The sequence below is a fragment of the Rousettus aegyptiacus genome, unplaced genomic scaffold, assembly GCF_014176215.1.
Source record: "Rousettus aegyptiacus isolate mRouAeg1 unplaced genomic scaffold, mRouAeg1.p scaffold_m13_p_13, whole genome shotgun sequence".
Lineage (NCBI taxonomy): Eukaryota > Metazoa > Chordata > Mammalia > Chiroptera > Pteropodidae > Rousettus > Rousettus aegyptiacus.
In genome coordinates this window covers 19578828-19601472 of record NW_023416288.1, presented here as the reverse complement: position 1 = coordinate 19601472, position 22645 = coordinate 19578828, and the positions used below count along the sequence as shown (strand labels likewise).

Below are 22645 nucleotides of genomic sequence, written 5' to 3'. Positions count from 1 at the left end.
TGGGAGTTAGATTGTGAATCTGGTTTTGTGCAGGTCTGCAAAATCTGTCATATGCTCTGTGAATAGTATTATTGACCATCTCTGTTAAACACTGTTCAATGACTGACAAATTTAATATAATTTCCCAAGTGCCCAAATTTCTTCCAAGGAATAATGTTTGGTGGATATTTTGCAAATATTGCAAAGTTAAAGTGTTCTTATTTAAGAAGCTCAGGAGATCAAAGCAAAGCTATGCAGAAACCTCACATGGCAAGTCCTCAAATAACATCGTTTTTTCCAACTTCATTTCATTATAACATCGAGATGCCATAGGAGCTTAACTCTTGTTTATATCAGCCTCGGGTGAAACTAGTTTCCTAATATGTTGTTTTGCTTAACATGGCAGAACCTCTCGACGACACCGTTAAGTGAGAACTCACTCTAGTTTCTTCCTTTTTTTCCCCTTTGTTCCATTTTGTCCTACTCAGGAAATCATCCTAGGTACACAAGCCCCTATTAGATTCCGAAGCCATGCCTCTATCCTCTTCTTTCTTAATATCACTGGATTGCATCTCGATCTATTCAGGAAGTCCCTTCATAAGCATATACACCTGGTCTTTTGAACCCCGCAAAAGTATTACGATGTAGGAGCTGAGGGTTCTAATTCCTTTTTCTCACACTCCATATAAAATAACATTTTCAGAGTTATAAACCTCTTCCCCACAGAGTAGATGAACAGCTTACACAAAACTGGGGAAAAATAAACATGGTCTCTCCATGGCGGAGTTTCTGCCCTTTATAGTTTCACTTCCTGCAACAAAAACATCACACGGAACTCTGATTGGAAGCAAATCCAACCATGAGTAAGATGGCCCATCACACGCTGAGGCCGGGAAGGACCAGTCTCGCAGATGCTGCCCCCGCCACCTCCTCAGGGAGCATGATCAGCCGATCCAGGAACACAGTAAAAGTGGCCTTTGAGGAATGTGTCAGATAAGGTTCCTGTGTAATTTCCAGACTCTGAACAAGTGAACACGCCGAGCTAAGTGTTTCCTCAGGCTTGGATCTGATTTCTGTGCATACACCCGAACGTGCTCACAGACCACCCACACGCCGGTGAGAAGTGGCTAGGCAAACCCTGCTGGTATTAGACTCTGCACTGTGTGCTTTGTTGCTGAGATGTAAAAGGAGATTCAAGAGGAGAGAACACTCACTCACTTGGTGGCTGATCACAGTCTGGTTGTGGAGGATTACACTCCTCTTCAGTTCTCCTGTTCTCCAGCAGGAATAAACAGGGGCTCTTCACATCATCTGCTTCACTGCTCTACCTAGAACACCCTCTTCTCCCCTCCATTTCTCTAAATCTCAATCTTTTGAGAACCCTTGTCTGACCAGAATCAGATCTCAACCTCCACCAAACACTGAAAGCACTTGCTATCTGCCCCTATCACTCAGCACTTACCACCTCTCTTGGTTCCAGATTCCTGAGCCCTTTGTGGGAGGCCATGGTAAAGAGCATATGCCCTGAAGTGCCAAAAGATTTGAGTTCAAATCCCTGCTCTACCACATCCTAGCTGAGTGACTTAGCAAATTACTTAACTTTTCTGAACTTCAATTTTCTCAGCTACAAAAAGGAAACAGTAATAGCGGCTGCCTCATGTGATATGATGAGGGTGAAAAGGGATCACGCCATCAGAGCACCTGGCACAGTGCTTGGCATGTAAGAAACACAAACTAAAAGATAGCCATGGTTATTTTTTAAAATAAAAACACAGAGTATAAGGAAGTAGAAACTGTGCTGTACATAAATAGCCAGGACTAGCCCTTCCTATTTCCATCACTGTTATTATGTCATTGTCATTGCAGCAGAGAACTTGGTGTGGTTGTTAAAAACATAGATTCGGGGGTCAGATCACCTGGGTTCAGATTTTGCCTGCACCACAACTGGGCTGCGTGCCTGTCTGCACATAATTTGACTGCTCGGCACTAGATAAATTGTCAACTAGTTGAGTTGGTCATTCAGCAAACTGGCTTTGGATAAATTTGCCTGCTTTTACTCTGAAAGCCATACTAAGGAGTTTATACCTTCTTCTTATAGACAATGGAGAATTTTAATCAAAGAAATAAAATGATCAGATTTGCATTTTAGAAAGATTACATTTACCCCTCTGTTACATTTAACCCTCAAGTCTGCTTATGTGCTGATTTTTTTTTCTGAGAAATATACAGTTGACCCTCTGTCCCTAGATTTTGAATCCGCAGTTGGGAATCCGCAGTTGAGGGCATATTGAATGCATTGCTCTACACCACCTTATATTAAGGACCTGAGCATCCACATAGTTTGGTATCCATGGAAGTGGCAGGGTAGAGCCGGTCCTGAAACCAACCTCTCAAAGATACTGAGGGACAATTGGAAAGTCGAAAGTTATATGTAGATTTTCAACTGTGCAGAAGGTTGGTGTCCCTAAACTCTGTGTGATTCAAGGGTTAACTGTATTTGGCTAGCTGTGCAGAAGGAAAACTATAGGTGGACAAGCATAGATGTAGAAAGATCAGTTAGAAGGTTTGCAATGTTAGAGATGTAAGATAGTGAATATATGAATGCAGAAATGGGAAGTCCTGTTGACAGACTAGGTCTGAGAGATAAAGGAGAGGAAGTTGCTAACGTGAATGATGAAAGTTTTGCTTTAGGCCTTTGGCTATGGCTTTAACATGAAGAGAATGTAGTATGCAAAAAAGGATTTTGACTATGTGGCAATAATGAGTTAGTGATACATTTGAGATTCTATGGGACACCTGAGTGGATCTGTCTGGTGTGTAAAGTGGAATTCAGGAGGGTGATTGATTGAGTAGGAGAGATAAACAGACTGTCCACGTGGTAGTGGAATCCATAGCAATGGAAGAAATCTCCAACAGAGAGCAAGTTGGGAAGAAGGGTAGGGAGTGAGGCCATAACCACAAGGACCACAAAGGTGGAAGAGAAAAGGGAAGTCTTGGAAGTCTGAGAATTTATCTATTGATTTTAGAAGTGTAAGGAAGTTAAATAAGCTGGATCACAAAGAACAGTCAGGGTTGATGAAGGTTTAAAAACATCCAGAGGATTTTACGAGTAGGAAATCATTGGTGACCTTAACAAGAGCAGTTTTGTAGACAAAATGGCTTGGCTCCTTGTCTGATACCTAGCACATTGTAAGTACTCAATATATATGAACAACAGAGTGTAGAATTTAAAATAAAACCTCAGTAAAATAAGAAGGAAAATCACAGACACAGAAATAAATTGTAGGTTAGTGAATATATCCAAAGTGGGAAAGCAAATTTCTCCTAATTCTTAATTTTTGTACACATCCCATGAGAATACAAGCCCAGTTTGTCCCACCACCCTCGCAGTAATTCTTACCTGGAGTGACCAGTCCATACAAGTGACTACTCGATGCTTGGACCAATGTTCATCATAGAACTGACGATTGAAAGAAAGGTTGGCTCCAGCCTGGACATCCCTAGGAAGGTTTAAACATCAAAGACAAACATGATGCTTTAGGATGCGGGCTTTACCTGTGCTGCTCATAATGAAAGAATAAAATGGCAAGAGCATGGCACATGATACTCTCTGCAGCCAAAGCATCAAATTCTGATACCAAATATATGAACCAACTAGGCTCTCCTTTATGACAGGCTCTCTCTAACCTGGGCCAGAAAATGTTTCCACATGTTGTTTCAAGCCTGGTATGAAATGTCAAATTTGTTTCAGGTTGTCATCTTGACCAGTCCTAAAGGATTCTCCTTTTCCTAAATAAGTTCTATCTTGAAGCAGAGTTCACTAGAAATCTCCGAGCTCTCAAAGGAGCACAGTTCACTTGGAGATTCTTTGATATCAATGCTTCCTTATCTAGCCTTAGGCCAGAGGTAATATGCATGTTTCTCTATCTGTAATTTCTGATTGACTGTAGTGATTACCTCCCTGCTCAATAGCAACTGGTAAGTTCTGCCATGAGACAGACATGGTGAAGAGGAGGGAATTCACCAAATGTATCAGATCCTTAACACAGGCCCAAATGGCATCTGGGTCTAGGTGGATTACACTTTGGCCAGTATTTACTTGGCTGATATTCAACTGGCCCCAAAACCTCTTCTGAAGAACTCTGCACTGGTCATGTATTTTCTCCACAAGAGTGTTTAAATTGAGTAATGCTTGTTCTGTGCCAGCAGCTTTTAGATGTGCATAAAATGCTGCCTAAATTTCTTGGGCTTTAGTTCACTCACTTTTTTTTCTGTTTATTTGCTTCATTCAATTGGCTTGCACCCCTAAATCACTTGTCTTATATAGCCCTTGTTCAGACTGGGTGAAGTAGCTTCAGGCTATTTTACTCAAGCTCTAATCAGCAGACTTATGAGGATTTTGTCCTGCTAACCCTTCTTCAATTCAACCACTGCAAACTCAGGCATGGGGTACATTGCCCAAGTAGCTGCCAGGGAGCCAGAATATCACTGGGCCAGGCACCCAGAAGAAAATAGAACCCAGAAAATCAACTGAGCCACAGAGCGGGCTTTTTACAAAGAAAATGAACACCTCGGAACATGTATATTCAAAATACTGTTGTCTTTTTGAAGTAGACAGGATGCTGTCATCTGTTTAGAACATTATCAGACCTCCCTTCTGAAACTGTATTTGGAGTCTCTATTACATTTCTTTGAGTATCTTCATTGATGATAGATTGTTCTTTGAGAATGTATTTGAATTTTAGATATAGTAAAGTCAGATCTAATGAAAAGGCAGGTGATCTTACCTTTTCATATTGTTCTTGGCCAAAATAAATTGGTGGCTAAAACCCAGCTATTTTATTTCTTACAAAGCTCACAAAGTATCTCCCATCACCCCTATGATGATAGTTGGCAGCCACTGCCTTTTACAACATATGTTGCCACCACAAAGAGAGTCATTTGGGGCCATATGTTTTATTGATTAGTTTTTTGCTTGTTTTATCTATAAATATATCCTTGCACAATGTGTTTCCTAAAGGTATACCCACATAATCTTACAGTATCAAAAGAGAAAAAAGTTTCCAGTCTCTGTTCACTGTCTCCCACATCAGTTAAGGTCTCTCGTATCTCATGTTTATGTTCTTCACCCTCTTGTTTGCTTAGACATAAAAAATAAATCTACTGGATGTAACGCACATCTCCTTTTGCTGCTTATAAAAATGTTTTTTCAAAGGACAATGTACATGACTCTGCCAGTCTCTATCACCTGGACTGTTTCCCAGATATCAAGTTCAAAAGCATTTCACGGAAGCACATGATAATTACAGGGAATCTCTAAGCCAGAAGTTATAACCAAAGTCCTTAGTCAAAGCTGTCTAGCAAGATCAACCCTGGAATTTCATCCTCCTCTGATTTGTTACATTTGGGATTTACCTGCTCAATACATACACGAATTTAAAATCAACAGATAATCTATCATTGTTTTTTGTTGTTGTTGTTTTGGTTTTTGTTTGTTTATTTTTCAAAAAATGCACACGAGAAACTAACCCATCTTTTTCCTCTAACTCTCGACCGCTATAGTCAAAGAAGATGTCAGAGTCTTCTGCCAGTGCTCTTTCGATTACCCGTATGGTCCGATCAAAGAAGATGAGAAATTCCTCTGAATGAAGGATCTGCTGTTTTTCTTCCTCCGTCAGCTCCCTTGGAGGTGCTTTTTTGTAAGAGGTTGTCAAGAAAGAAATAAAAGCAATTAAAAACATTTCACAAGGAAGCCAACTCTTGAAAGAGACTGCTTATCAAAGGAGTGATAAGACGCAGTGAGAACAGTCATTGTTTATAATATGCAGTCTAAATTACTACCAAATTTACACCAAAGGTTTTTGCAGATGTCTCCACTGCTAGTTTTAGAAAAGGATTTTATATCTGGCCTAATTACTGTTTGGAAGAGTTAAAAAAGATTACAAGTGGAAATGGTTAGGTGGAATTTTTAGCAATCAGTTTTGAATAATGTCATTTTCTTTAGAATTGAACTTGAAAAAAACTGAAATAACATATAATAGAGAAATCTAAAACTATATATATTAGATACTACTATAAAGCTGCACATATTAAATAATTAAGAACTATCTATAATATGATCCAGATAGCACCTTTTCTCTTTCTATGGAAAAAAATTATTTTATTTTACATGGAGAGTTGATAAAGTTGACATGACTGTTGTAAAGATTCCACTCAAAACCTGAAATATGTCCCTCCATACCCGCTTTTGCCCAAAATATCTTCTGTTTTTAACAAATACATGGAACAAATAAATACTTTTGTAAGACGCTTCACAATTGCTTTTATGCCTTACTTCCATGGCATAATTAATCTCATTAAACTAATTTCGAAGATGCAAAATGAGGCAGAGGGATAAAATAACTAGCAATATGTCATAGTGTCTGAAAAAAAGTCAGTTCGCTTCAGAGTCACAATTGGTTTACATAAACTGGTTTTATAGTCGCGGTCTTACATAAAAACACAGATAAAGGATTAAGAACTACCCAGACTGAGACACTCTCAAGGGCAGAAACTGTCAGCTGAATCTTTGTGGCTCTTTAGGAACTCCCCATTCAACTCTCATGCACAGAACCTTCAATAAACGTTTGACTGATGACTCTTTCAGTAGGACCAGAAGTGTCTGTAGTTTAAGCTATAGGAGGAGGGTAGTGTGTCACAATCACAGGTGGGATTCCTGGTGGAATGCTTACTCACAGACTTTCCCCAAAACTTCCACCACTATCCCCATAACCAGGACCGATTCCTACCTGGCCATGTGGTCTGAGGAATCTTTTATGTACAGTCACCTGTAGCATAATGTTTCGTGGAAATGTTATTTGATTCTATTCAAGGTGTCACAAAGCCATTGTCCTGAGAAAATAAAATTGTCCAAAAGCTCCTCTGCAGAGCCATGGCAGTACATCTCAAATTTTTAAGGTTCATATTGTCTCTCCCCTTCCGATCTCCCCTTTCCTGTCCCAGACCACAATGCAGGAGGTCTGAAAGGACTTGAAGCCTGTATTTATACAAGAAATTAGGATGATTCTGATGTAGTTGTTTCACACCTTGAGAAATGTTCCTCAGGTAATATACGAGAAATGATTCATCTGCTACAGGAGAAGATCTCTAAAAACGGTCCATCACATAGTTTCTAGCAGCCCCAAATATTGCAATATTTCTTTGAGCCAACGTCTCCAGAACCCTAAATATGCCAGTGTGTGTGGAGAATCTCAAAGAATCTCCATCAACTTCTGCTAAGCAGTGATGCCCAGACACTAGTTTGAGAAATAATGAAACAGCAATGTGTAGACCATAAATAACAAGAACACTACAAAACCAGCCTGGAATACAACATTTACTGTGCCATATGTTAGTTTTGTTTCTTTAATCAATTCAAGCTCTCTGAAAAGCAGTTTTATATAAAATGGAGTAATGACACCTAAACTTTAAGTCTGGTTTAAGAGTTAAAGATAAATATATAGAACAAATAGTTAAGTATTCAATAATTAGTAATTAAGTAGCAATTTATTAGTCTACTTTTTAAAAATTCCCATAAATTAGGCATTTGAATTTTTTGCCCTTAATGTAAGTTCAAGAAAACAGTAAACTACTAAATATAATTAAGCAAAAGAAAAAAAAACACTCTACAAACTGTTAGGGTCATTTTGTTTTGGTTAGCGCTGTTACATAAATAAATAAACTTCACTGAACAAAGATACTATATGGGCAAGAAAAATGTCTTATTTTAAAAGTCTCGTTCAGCTTTAGTCACTGTGGATGGATGACACATTTGAAATTAAAAAGAGAAATAGGAATTCCCCCTTTATTCCTTTTTTTTATAATATAAAAATCTTCCTATTCTCTGTTTATCTTTTCAGCTACTTCTATTCCACCTGTATCTCTCCTTACAGGTCCATCACCCTGAATAAAAAATAGTATCACTATAATTTTCTGTAATTTTTTCTTCCCTGTAGCTTATTGTCACTTTGATCTCGGCTTTCAAGATATACAACTTCTCCAAGAGAAACATAAATGGCTGATCAAAGTGTATTTGCAGAGGCCAAGTTCAGGTAGGTGAAGCAGTAGCCTATCCAGATATTATATTTGACAATACGAGATTTGGCTTGAAATTAAATCGTAATGAAGCAAAACAAAAAGATATCTTTTATTTTAAACTTTGATGTCTAACAGGGATCAAATGACATGATTTGTTAGCACAAAATAATAAGGTGTATGTGCAGACAAGCACTTCTTTAAAGTCATAAACAATGTTCATCCTAGGAGTGAAATAGGGACATAGTCTTGATAAAAACCTCAAATGTCCCATATAAAAGTCTTTAAATCGGTAAGCATTGTTACAATGTAATGAAAACATAACAGAATATCCAGGACCACAATCAAAAGCTGAATTCGAAGATAAAACCTCTCCATACACCATATTTTAAGAAAGAAAACTGGTTGATTAATGGAATCCATAAGGTTTGAAATATAAGCATAAACAATTAGAATTGAAATTTTATTACCCCAGGATAGAGCTCAAATTCTCCTGAAATATGTGTTTCTGAAGCTTTTCCCTATCGCTAGAACCTAATGAATCATATTTAACATGTTAACTGTGTAAAAGGTAGGGATTAATTTAAAAGCAAAAGGTATGTCATGGCAAAACATGGGAATTGATAATACTTGATTTTTATGAGTTAAGCAGAAAATACTATTGTAGAAGGCTTGTTGTTGTTTTTGCAACAAAATGTTTAGTATTCCTGCCAAGAGCTAACAATACTTTATGCATTTAAAGTGACCTTTTTTAAAAATAAAGGCATTTTATGAATAGTAGAACACATGAATATGACTTACAAATCATCCAAATGACAGGACACATTTCCAAACTTAACAGAATGTACCTGACCAGTTATATTTAGCTCAAATAACAAGTATGAAAACAATTTACCGCCTTCATGAAATTCAGAATTTAGAAGACTGCCTAATTTTATGAACTCACATACTGCAAAATTAAAATCCAGTATAAATTTTATTTTAGAGATAACTTTTTATTCTATTTATTATAGAAATGTTAATTTCTCTTGGTTTTACATGTGAAAATACTATCTTATATCTTGCATGATGATTTTATCCTATTTGTTCTGATTTCTTGAGTTTTCTTTAGACCTTAAAGTATACTTTTTCAGTGTCTTTTTAATTTATTCTGTTTATAATATACTCCTTCTCTTGGTTCCTCGGGTTTTTGGAATTTTTTTCTCTGTAAAAATGTAAAATTCATAATGAAATTCACAATTTATATTAAGTATTTTACAATCTCATTTTTAGGTTAAGTTTTTTTAAATCTACTTCAGAAGTATGTTGCATTCTTTCAATGATGTAGCTTTGAATTTCAGTATAAAACATTACACCTTTTAATATTTTCCAAGAATATATCCAAAAGAAAATACATACATACATACATACATACATACATACATAGACCCACATAGCTTAAATTTCAAATCAGATTAAATGGAGAAAGTGGTTCTTTTAAGAACTTTTTGGTGACATCAGTTCATAAACAAGAGCAAGAAAACCAAACCAAACTAATAAAGACGAATGTCCTTCTCTGAAGTTCATGTGAGGTTTATGAGTCAATGTGCATTTACAAGAGTTAGGTTTCCAATTCTGTTGTTTTAAATCTCCAAACATGAAGATACTATGACACTTACATATAGAAATTCCCTAAATTTTGATTAAAAGCTAAAACGTACCTGCTGTTTTTCTCTACTTTGTTGTGGGGGAAAAAAGTGAAAACGATAATAAATCAAATCCATATTTCTTCACTATTTAATACATCTTGATGTCACACTAGCAAAAATGTCAAAAGCTAGTGAGCACTGACTTTCTTCTCCCAACTCCCCCTTACCCCCTTTTTTCCCTTAACTCCAAAAAAGGCCAGATTTCTCAAAAATGTGTTCCCTGGTTTGAAACCGTGTATGTCAAGTTTCAGCCCAGAGCAAATTTTTATGGCTGAGTAATAAATGCCTGAAACTCAGGGTTCGTAATGGAAGTGCTGACACAGCCCTAACTACTATGCAGCCGTGCGAATGGCGCCACAATTATATCTGCTAGAGATTCTTTTAAAAGTTTGCAAAATACTGTCTTGCTTTAAAAAAAAAAAAAAAAAAAAAGCCAGAGAGAGTTTGATGCCAACATAAACACGCTTTTAACCCCTTATGTGCTAATTTGCAGAAAACTCATTAATAGAGAATAAGGCGCACAGTGCAGCAGTAATAGGAAATGTACTCTCAAACTTCTTTCTGACTTTTACCAGAACTTTAATCGATTCCATGAAGCATGAGGAACAGTTAAAACTGGAGGGTGTTTTTACTCAGAAGTGAAGAAGGAGGTGCGATGGTTTGCCAGCCAGAGAAGATGATTTGGAGACTGGGGTTGTGGCGGGGTTTGGGGATGCCGAGACACACAAAACATAACCCGGCTCCTTATCACCCAGTACATCTTAAGCATATTTTGCAAAAGAAAGAAGAGGGTATTTTAATAAATCTCGACATTTTGTTTTGTGCTACACCTGTCTTGCTTTAATGATCTATTTACTTGCTTTAAAAATATATATGTTCTTTGTAGGTGTTCAAAGGTAAAATTTCTTCTATCATATCCATTTATAATCTCTTGGAAAAACTAACTCTTGTGCCTTCTATGAATGCCACTGTTAAAGATGCCGAATCCTCTCCCTGCCCTCAGTTGTCCCCTAGAACTTGACAGTTATCAACCTCGCTCGATGCCTGAGCAGGCCGAAGGGAGAGCAATGACCAGTATGTAGCCATTCCTGCAAAAGTTCCCAGTGACAACTATGTGAAGCACTGTGTCAGAGCCACAGGCATCTTGAAAGTTTTTAAATCAAGTGGCCTTCTAATTAGGATCATGTTGATCAATATTTGGGACACTTAGTAGGAAATACGGAAGAATCTTTTTAATCTATACTCTGTTTTCATGGATACTCTATTTGCTAGTAAGAAAGATCATTTCAAAATTCTCTTTTGTTTCCAGGGCAGCAAATCTCAAAAGGATACAAAGTTAGATTTTTAAGGAAACATCACCTGTAGTATTGTCTTCCTCTTTCTTTACTTTTTTCATTTTTGTTTTCTTATTTTGCTTTCTTGTTACTGTTATCAATGGAGTAAACTAGATAACACAACAATTGATAACAAGTGTCTTATTTAATCATTATTTAGTAATAATTTTATTGGAATCATGACTGGACTTGTTGCTGGAAATGTGGATGGTTTGTATTTTATTTGCTGCTATCAGTCAGAAAAATAACTTGCTTTGGAGATTAAAGTTTATGTTGCTAAATGTAATGTATTGAACAGTTATAAAAAAAACCTCCACAAAGTGGGTGTACATTTAATTTTTCCTTACCTCTATAGTCCCTTAATCATTGGTTAAAAAAATAAAATAAAAAGATGACTCAATTTATCTCTCACATCATACCTTCCTTCACCTCCTGTTTTTTGTCTTGATTTTCCAGTTCTGAATCATGGCCAGTTTTAGGTTCCACCATTTCTTCATCTTCCTCATCCTCTAGAAAAAAGGAAGAGAAAAATGCATTATTATCATTCTTTCAAAACAAAGTCTTTGGTTGATGGTGGGAGGTAGGGGCAAAGGGTAAAGTTCCAATCATTTAGGGCAACTTCTAAGTAAATCAGTCCACAATGAATGCCCAAGAAATATGTTCATGAATATATAAATAAATTTCCTCTGAAAGGGGCCTCTTTGAAAGTCCCCCCAAGCTGCCAAGAAAACTGCCCTGAGTCAGCACCTGCTACGCCCACCTCCAGGCCCTCACCACATGGGATGTCTTGGAATTGCCTCTCTGACCTCTGAAGCTTCTTCGGAGATGGCCCAGGAACAGATCTTAAAATGTTTCCACCTGGGGTACATTCTCCACAGGGGACACCTGCTGTACAGACGACTCATTTCCAATTTAATTCTCACCGAATTAATTTAGTTTTGACCTATAGGAAAGGGTTAAATACAGGTCTGACCCCAGGTCAAATGCCATTGGCAAGTCAGCCTCTGGGGGTAGGGCCTCAAAAGTCACTACCATTGGCCTGAGAGAAAGCAACCAACCAACATGGCATTTACACATTCAGAGCAGCTCATGCATTAATGTGAATTTAATGAGCACTAACAAATGGACCCAGTCAGCTACCACTGCCAGATGTTATAGTGCCCTTCCTGCCCTATGCTAATGTGGGCTCGCTCACTCGCTCTCTCTGCTCTCAACCTGCCTTTCTTAGAGGCCCCTTTCTTGTAGTGCCTGAAATTTCAGTCATACTGTAGGAGATATAGGGGAGAGTCAAGGTGTCACAAAAAAATCCAATAAAAATTTAAAACTTGCTTTCACAAGTTTTTTATGCATGATTTCCACTCTTAAGTATTATATTTATTGTAGGTTATTGACTTCCTTCATTCAAATGGAGTTGAAAAGAAATAGATTCACTTCCTCCCTTCATATATTCATTCATGTATTCATTTATTCATTCAACCAATATTTATAGACCTTTTGTAAGATCTCAAGCTCTACGGATAGTCCCATTTCCATCACAATAAATCCTGAAGTTGACATCAACTAAAATTTCAGCACCAACCACTTAGAGAACACATTATAAATGCATACTTAAATGCCCAAATAAATAAATACGCATATCCTGAAAAGCAACTCCAAAAGTTCTGACTATATTAAGCAAGTCATTTGTGGAAGGAATATCAATTTAAAAAATACGAATATATAAAGTAGAGCATTGCAATTTAGACATTACTTTTTTTAAATGTGACTTTTCATTGAAATATAGTACTCTATATGCATGTCTGAAGATTGTGGAACCAACCTTATTACTTTATAAGCACACTACATACATATCAGAAAAAAATGTAAAACAAAGGAGAATTGTCATTTATTATTAACATGTTAACACATTTATTAACACATTATTATTAACACATACCTATTAAAAGTTGCACTTAAAATACTGACAAGAACACAGAGTTATACAGATTTTTAGACAAAGCCTTAAAATGTTAAGCTGTAAATAGCACAGTTAAATCCATACCCACATATAAAGATATTACTGCTATCTGCTCATTAAAAACCTGTTTGGAAAGTCCTGAACAAAGCATTCACCTCCCATGATTTTTCTTCCTGATCCAAAGATTGAACACAAAGCTCAGCGAGGCACTAGCTGGAGGGAAGTTTCTTCTTCTGGTAAATCTTGGATGGAGAAACAATTTTCAAAAGGTCACTAATCTGTTTGAAAGTGGCTCCATTTCTGAACCTTCTAGAGACATTTCTTCAAATGTAATGGATTCAGCCACAATGCCCTGACATTTACCAACTGCAAGTAGATACGAGTACAAAGATGATAAAGCCCATCTTATGCGATGAATTGTGTCCCCCATCCCCAAAATCATGTGTTGAAGACCTAACCCCCAGTACCTCAGAATGTGACCATATTTGGAAGCAGATGCAATTAGTTAAAATAAGTTCATACTGGAGTAGAGCAGGCACCTAATCCAATATGACTGATGTCCCTATAAGAAGGGTAAATATAGACACACGCTCACACAAGGAGAACGCCATGTGAAGATGAAGGCGAAGATTGGGGTGATGCATCAATAGGCCAAGGAACATCAAAGATTGCCAGCAAATCACCGGAAACTAGAGAAGAGGCGTGGAAAAGCTTCTTCCTCACATTTCTCAGAAAGAACCAACTCTGTTAACACTTTGATCTTGGAATCCTAGCATCCAGAACTATGAAACATAAGTTTCTATTTAAAACCCAGTTTGTGGTACTTTGTTACAGTAGCGCTAGCAAACTAATAAAGCCAGTAAAGTGCCTTGCTTTCTATGGTTTCATGATCTAGCAGGAGAGACACAGGCAATATGCAATAATAATACCTATGGCAGTGATGAATGCTTTACTTGTATAAATCTAATTTATTTATCAGAATTTGGTTCCATTAAGCTAATTTTATAGATGAGGGAACAGAGCAACACTGCCCCCATCCACAAAAAAAAAAAAAAACCAAAAACAAACAAGCAAACAAAAAAACAACTACCAAGCACATCAAGCTGTAAGTTCTGTCTGGTTCTGACTGTTTTCAGGTCTATGACCTTTTACCATTATGCATACCACCTCCCTACCCACTGCATGGCATTAAACAGAAATGCAGAGGAGAAAGACCTAGAGCACACGCGGGTGTGAGGGCCACTTGCAGGGTCAGGGGGGTTTATGGACGCTCTTTAAGGCGGACATCACATGGCCTCAAAGCGAATCACTCAGCTACACATAGGGCTCAGCTGAGGAGAGTTAGGTTTCACGTCCTTGAGAGTCATCCCTTACGTGCTGTTTCATTTGTCCAGAACATACACTCTGCATCCGAATTCTGCTCTCGTTTTCACTTTGGAATCCACCTCGCTGAGACGTGGCCAGCCATGCTCAATACAAAGCTCTAACTCCTCCTGCCTGACAGATTCACGGCCTGGGTGGGAGCAGGACATGAAGGGAAGTAACTGACCTGGGTTCAAGGCTGGAGTCTACTTTTACTCCATTCATAAAAATTCCGCGGCCCTGTTTCCTCATTTACTAAATTGAGTAAATAATAACCCTTTCTTAAAACACAATGTCGTTGTAAGAATAATCAAATAAAATAATTGATGTGAAACTGCTTTTAAACTACCAAGAGAGTTGTGAATACCCGCACCCAGAAACCTTCAAAACGGCATTGTCTTAGCTTGTATGTGAATGACGATTTATTGAGCACTTACTATGCACCTGGTGCTGGGAATATGACAGAGAACAAGACAGACCCCCAAAATTTCTGTGTTCATGGAGCTTCCATTTGAGTTAGAGGAGAGAAACCACGAAACAATAAACAAAACTTAACACTGTAACAGATAAGTGCGGAGGGGAAATAGCAAGCTGGAAAGGGAGATTGGGCATGCCGGTAAGGAAAGGAAGAGCTGAAATTTAAAACGGAGTGTTCAGGTAAGGCACACTGAGGGGACATTTGAGTAAAAGTTTTAAGGAGTTACGGGAGTGAGTTGTGCGAAGAGCTTGAGAAAGTAAGACTAAGAACAAACAGATTCTTCCATCTCATTGTGTGGACCCAAGGGATAGAACAGGTCAAGATCTAAAATTAATTTATTATCAGTTCCATTGACTATGGAAAACAATTGTGCTTTTGTGAGAGCCATCTAGTCTGTATATTCACATCTTCTGGTTCTCAAAATGTAGTTGTTTTCACCGATGACTTGAATTAGCCAGCTTTAAATAGTATCAAGTTCTCAGCTTTAGCAGATATAAGAGTTTTTATTTTAAACATTAATTCCTGGAAAAATCAAAAAGCAACATCATAACAGAAAGTGCCAAATAGAGATACTGGAAAAATATTGTTCTATAAGGGCTTGGCTATAAAAAGGGCTAGGTTTGTGATAGCAATGTGTTAGTCTGTGCATGAAGTATGTGGGCACGCAGCAAGTTATCCAATTCTTCAAAAAGAAAATCCTTCCTCAGAGAATATATATTTGATGAGTTTTTTTAAACCAACGAATATTTATTGTGTTTATAATACGTGCCAAGTCCCATAATGATATACTGTGAACACGAGAGTAACAAACAAACAAACAAAAAAAACAGATACCTGTCCTTTAAAAGCGGTTACAAACCAGTTGTAGGCATTCATCTTTAGTGGCCACAGAATTCTTTGTCTATCAGCCTTTTAAAGACACAAAGTAAGTGTTTCAGTGGATTTGCTAAGGAAATAAAACACAAGAGACTGGTTTGTTTCTCCGCATACTGATATATTTGCCTTGCTCAGCAAAGAAAGTATATTTTTCTTTAAGACTCTGGTTTCCTTTCTGGTGCAATTGGAATTACTTCTGTTGAAACCATTTTCAAAACAGTTAAATAACTTTAAAGAAAAGGATTTATGTAGACCTGCTACGGGCTACTGATATATGAGTTGTGCCACCAGTTCATACCCGGTTACATTTCCTCTGAGATTGGAAGGGAAAAAAAAATTACCACCCATGCATGGTTTCCTGAACCAGGTCCACACAAGAAATTAAACTAGTGGCAGAACTTAATGACCTGTCAGTGAAGGGGCTAATTTCCAACAATGGCATCTTTTGGCCACAATATTTTATTTAGCACCCAAACGCTGCCTTCTGCAGTTGCTACATTCATTCCCTCTGCAGTTGGAAAAATCTTTGGTAACCACTGTCCTTCCTGAGGATTTTCTGAAGGTCTAATAATGAATAATTACATGTTCAGCAACAACCACGTGTGACACAGTGAGCACGGGCCTGACCCTTTGTACGAGCTCCAAGAAGGGTCAGTTTCCTCGACCTGGCCTTGCAGCCAATGTGAGTATGCCAGTCTTCTGATTGCCGAACTGTTCTGATGGTGGCGAATTTGAGACACTGGGAAGGGAGGGGAGTGGAACGTTCGTCGGTGTTTGGAATACAATATGCCAGCCGCTTTCTGTCTGCGGGGAATCTCCCAGCAGTTATGCTCTATTGGTGACATGCTGGACCCTACTTTTTTCTCCTGAAGCCAAGAGGAGACACTATTCCACTCTCTATCTCTGGTAACCAGGGAACAGGAGGATCCGGGAAGTCGGACTTGATGCTCCAAACTGGGGCTTTGTCTTTGGATGCAGGAGGCAAAGCTGAGGGGACAGTTAGGATTAATTTGGGGCAACATGTCATAATAGCAGCGGTGTCCAGCATCCTGGACAGATTGCTCCAGAGGACCACGGCCTGGGTTGGTCCCTGCCCTTTGCTCAAGCCTGTTCCTCTGCCTCCTGTTGATTCTGCAGCACCAGATTTCCCTCCAGTGAATCCCACTGAACTCAGAGCCTGCTGCTTGCAACAAAAACGCTGAGCGGCGCAGGGCGGCCCCCTGTGAAGACGAGGCCTTGTGTTTTATAAAGTCAGTGGTGTCTCACTTTTCTGTGCTCTCTCAAGGGCCTGCAAAGCCCCAGAATAAGAGAGTCCGAGTGCCTGGATGGAGTTTCTGCTGCTCTGCTCCTGGCTTTTCACAAGGGGACTGTGGCCCCTCCATCTGCCACCTCATGGAAGACCACCAAGTCCGGTCAGGTACAGAAGGGCAGCAGGAAGCAGAGCAGGCCATCTCACTCCATCCTTCTTGACTCCGAAGGCTAGCTCGTGGCTGCCAAAAGGGGGGGTCACAAAGCAATTACCACATGACTTTGAATCAAACAAGCCAATGACTGCAAGATGCACAATTACTTTATGTAGCACTAAGAAAAACAATTACTGCTAATTAAACCATAACATCATCAATTCTAATGTGAAAACTGTGAATGTTGGAATTGATAAAATAATTCGGGGCTTAGGAATAAATAGAAACAGATTTCCAAAAGATAAAAGGGCTAGCAAGAACACAGAGTTACTTCTAAATCAATCTTATGACTGTGCTGTTGGTGAACAGATTTAAAGAGAGACAGAGGTACTTTAGTTTGAAGGGGGGTGGTAGTTAGATGTATTACTTTCAATGTAAGAACAAATGCCCTAGCCACTTTTCTATAATTCTATATATATAAATATTTCAGATAGTGATTCTTTTTATAACATATTTAAATTTTTTCAGTAGAAAAACAAGCAAGGGTCTCTAAGTCCTTTCGATTCCTCCAAAATCTGTCTCAAATTCATCTGTGTCTTTACTGCACTGCCCTAGACCAGGCCATCACCATCTCTTGCCTGGAGTATTGTAACGGCTTTTTGACTGGTCATCCTCCCACTAAGTCTTGCTCTGTATTTATATAGTTTCCTTTTCTAAAAATTTAAAAAACACATCTATGCCTGCTTTCTCCACCAAAAAAAAAAAAAAAAAAACCTTCTGTAGTTCTCTAAAAAATTCAGTATAATAGCCCTAGCTGCTTCTTGTCTCTCCCACCTCAGCTTCCTCTATAGACGATGCACAATCACGTGACATCCCAGTAGGTTTGTGCCTTGAAGGCATTGCACTTTATTTTTTTCTTCTGACGTTGGTCTTTCCTCCAATACCCAATAGATGATCATTACTGGTCCTTCACGAGGATTTAGCATTTCCCCCCAAGCAGACTTGTTGACCTTCTCCATGTTCAACCACCCCTCCTTTTTATGTATCTCTATAATAACACATCTCAGACCACTTGAAATTAGGTTTATGCATCTGTCTCCACAACCAGATGAAAAGTCCCTCAAGACCTACTCTTATTAGGAAAATCAATGTGAAGTACTGAGACTAGTAACATCGAGACAGGTGATTGTTCTGAAAAGGTGGGAGTTATGAACCACACCATTTAGGACCTTGCATGACAGAATGAGTTTGGACTTCTTTCTGGAGATCAGTATCCTCCTTTTAACAAACATGGGTCTCATTTAGTCCATAAGTATTAATTTAAATTTCAGAAGGAATTCAAGGCATTGATGATGATAAATATAGCTTCTGGAACCTCATTTATCTCCTTCTCAGCCAGCCCTTTATACATATTAGGATATATCTCTTTAAGGAGCTGCCTGACTCTTGATGAAAATACTGCTGTCAACCAGCCCTGTAGAGAAACTGGAGGCTTTTAAAAAACACAGGAGACAAGGTCATATTTTGTTTAAGAATACGGAGGGCGATTTGGAGGCAATATGAATGCTGGAGCAGAGTCAGGAAACCTGGAAGGAGGGAGACAGTTAGAAGGTAAGCTATAGCTGTAGTACAAGCAACCAGATGACGAGAACTTGACCTTGGACGGTTTAGTTACCAGTGGGTGTGATGAACTGAACTGTGAATTTAGACCTGTGTTTGTACAGCAGACAGTGAAGGCTCTCGGACAGAACTCACTCAAGTCACCCTATCCTTGGACCAGCTTCATGTATGGTTTGCCAGTTTTGCCAGCAGTTTAAAGAGAGCCACCCTCCCAATATGTATCATAGTGGCCAAAATAAAGTATAACATGCACCACTGAATGCTTACACAAACCAAGGTGAGCGCCTCTGTGCTTTAAAAATATGCAGGAACGACATATTTTGTGGGATTTTCAGTAAGCACTTTGTTAAATATACTACATGCTAATATTTAAAAAACCTTCACTTTCTGGTCTAGAAAAATCTGGCCAGAGTAAAGAAAACATACATTTCTCATCGTACAGAGCGCTCCTGTTAACACTCCCGGCCACATCAGTTCTCTCCTAAGGCTCTAACATGACAGTACTTGGAAAGTTTACTTCCTGATGGAATGTCACCCAAGACATTGCAAATGAGAGGAAATGAAAGAAAATATTCAAAATGAGAGAGGAGACCAGAGAATAGTACTTTTTAGCAGCTGTTTCTGAAACTTGTCATTGTACTGATATATAATATGTGTACAGTAAATATGTGTTGAATGGAGCTGGTGTGGATTAGTCAGCTTGCATGGAGGGACAGATACCAGGAAGGGAACAATGCCCTTCTCAGAGATGTCCAGGCAGGACCCCATGTGTAACTTCAGCATTTGAAGTTTGGGATGGGAAGGCTTGATTGATCTGTATTTCCATACATTTTCCTCCTTAAAAACCTTTAATAGTTCCCTATTTCCAAGATTAGATTAGCGTTTAAGGCTCATCCGACCCCAACTTAACTCCTCAGCATCATTGCTCATAGCAGAATAGCCCTTAACTCAACTGTATATGAAATAGGCCAAGTTTGTTGTCAGAAACCACCCCTCCATATTCCCTCTCTTTAGTCTTTTGTGGTTTTCAGATCAAGCTTTTGTAGTTTTCTCCCAAGCTTTCTCAGGAGGTCATGGAGCCTTCAGCCACAGAAGAGATCAGCTGGATGAACTAATTCATATTAATGAATTAGAGAACAGTAACCCGGATAAATTAATCTCTAATAACAAACTGCAGTTCTTGCAGGACCTAGGAGGAGGGTAGGTTTTGAGCAGAGCCACTGCTCAAATCAGTCCTCTGCCTGGCATTCTTGGACACTGAACCATCCACGCGACAATTCCAGAAAGCAGCACTACTATTGCACTCATGTGAACAGGGCCCCTGGAGCCGAATAGGGCACAGACTCTGTCTGTCCTTGGCAGCCTTATTCATATAGATCTACACACACACACACACACACACACACACACACACACACACACACACACACACACACTGGGCAATAATCCAAAAACCCTTGAAAATGCAATTCTTGGCTACTTGGAAAGAGATAAAAACTCCTAGCTTTCTTTTTCTTACTTAAATCATTTTTTGCTGCCTACTTTTGAGTTCAGCCAATCTCACGCCCTATTCTTTGTTTCATCTACCATTTCATCCAAATGTGCAAATCCACACATCCTTTCAGTGGAATAACTGCTTGTGAAAAAGAAAATTCAGGTCACAGAAACAGAGATGTTATCCTATCTAACTTTCAAGAGCTACCATAGATACTTCCCAAGGAAGGTAAAACCTCAAGTCTTCAAGTACTAAACTGGTTATTGTTATGTTAGAAACCATTTAGAAACATTGTTTTACCTATTTAAAAAATTGTTCTGAAGGAAAAATGGTACCTTCCATCTCTAAGTATTGTCAACTCTGATGATTAACATCAGAGCAATTGTCACATCAGTTACTGCACATATAGGTCATCCCACTATTACATGTTCTCTCGCATTCCTTTTATTAAAAGGATCAAATCTTGTTAATTCTCTTTTATCCCCCTCACTTGTAAAACCCCCTTTATCCTTTCCACTTTCCACTTCCTTCTCTTCGGTAAAGGCCACTATGGCTTTTTATGTAGCTTACTGTCCTGGTCTGCTAGCTGGCATTCCTACGTTCAGCCTCCCTGTACATGAACCCTTGCTACAAACAACATTGTCAGATTAATCTCTTAAAATAGAACTCGGTTCATATAAACTTCGTAGTGAAAGCCTTTGATACCATGACATGCAGAACATAAGCTAGATTCCTTGGTCTAGTCTCCAAGTCTTCTAGAGTCTGGCCCCAAAATATGTTTTGAGCCTGAATTTCCTCTACCATGTTCATCTCACGTCACCCTCGCTTCTGTACACACTCCAGTCAGTCTACACTGATACTGCGTTTGCTGCACGAATGTCCACATGCCATCTGTCCCTTGGTTCACGTTGCTCCCTCAGCATTTAATATGCTGCTCAGCATTCCAGGTGCTGGAGATACAGCAGTGAATAAAATAGACAAAATTTCCTATACTCATGGAGCTTGCATTCTAGTGGGGGAGACAGATAACAGAGAAGATAACAAGTAAGGTATTCAGTTGGTTAGAGAGTTGCAAATGCTCAAGAGAATAGCAAAGGAGGGAAGGGAGGGGGAAGCAGTAGGTATCACCATTTTACACAGGTTGTCCTTACCTAAAGGTGGCATTTGAAAAAAAGACTCCAGGAACTGAGAGAATCAAGCCATATGGATACCTGGGGAAAGCATTCTAGCCAGAGAAAACAAAAGTACAAGGGCAGAATTTGGCCTGGAGCATTCAAGGCCTTAAATACTTTCATATCTTCCCCACAAGTAAAAACCAGCTTTACTTCAAGATTTGATTCAGACACCCCCAGGTCCCCATATCTCTTCTGTTCTTCCTCCTCGGAAAGGCTTTCTTCCTCATTTAACCCTTCACCGCACTTCAGCTGGGTTTCTCTTAACCTTTATTCAACCCATCAAAGAACTCCTATGTTTAAGATTATGGCATTTATCATTCTCTACTTTATTTCCTATGTTTTTATTTTAAGTAGAACACGTCCCTGTGCATTGATGAGTTTTCTTCTCCATCCAAAATTCTAAACTTCTTGAGAGTAGGATGGATTAATTATTCATATTTATTTGCCCCAATATGGGTGTTAAATAAGTATTCTTGACTGTTTTAAATCTTAATAGTCTCATCTACGTGGTAGTTCTAAAAAATACATTTTCTTAGTGGTTCCCCCACTGTTTTAGCTGGATGACAAATCTCCTGAACTTAATTTCAAATTCTAAGGTCCCTTTTCCTGATCTCTAGGTTTCATCATCATTGACAGCAAACTTGTCTAAACTTATCCTGAGACTCCATCACCCACTGTAAGATTCATGGTTCTTTGTTTCCTGTCCTTGTTATTGGTTACTAGGTATTAACTCACCACCTAATGTGTGTTCTCAGGTCTATTCTAGCTATATGGGAAAACAATAGCTATTGATATAACGTTCAGATATGTCGAGCTTCGTGGTAAATGTTTTATGTCCATTAGCCCATCTAATCTTTATAATAACTCACAGAGGATTACAGAATTAGTTCTCCCTATATGTGAGGAAAGTGACTTAGAAAGGAAGATGGTCTGACTAAGTCATAGAGCTAGAGGAAGTAATGAAGCCAAGATTCAAACCCATGTTTTTCCAACTCCAAAACCCCTCAATTTACTGCTAAACCATACCAAACAGTATAAAGGAAGAAAAGGGAACAGTAATGGACATTTGTAGCTTTGACCACCCAGAATCCACCACCCCACTTCCTGGAATAATAATCCCCCTATTGTTCTTGGGTGGACCCTTCCTTCCCCTCTCTAAGCTAAGTAAATCCTTCTTAAGGTTTAGGGGGAAACTTTGTATCTGA

General features: G+C 38.6%; 1 protein-coding gene across 6 annotated transcripts in view; it reads right to left on the bottom strand.

The window, feature by feature from the left end:
* DYNC1I1 (dynein cytoplasmic 1 intermediate chain 1) overlaps window positions 1-22645 on the bottom strand; it is a 343203-nt gene that overhangs the window by 106685 nt on the left and 213873 nt on the right. For all 6 annotated transcript variants that reach the window (XM_016131454.2, XM_016131458.2, XM_016131455.2 and 3 more), the window contains 3 exons: window positions 11494-11583; window positions 5509-5671; window positions 3380-3479 (listed from right to left, as the gene is read on the bottom strand). In XM_016131454.2, coding sequence (XP_015986940.2) covers window positions 3380-3479; window positions 5509-5671; window positions 11494-11583 — 353 coding nt within the window. The remainder of the gene's footprint in view (window positions 1-3379; window positions 3480-5508; window positions 5672-11493; window positions 11584-22645) is intronic.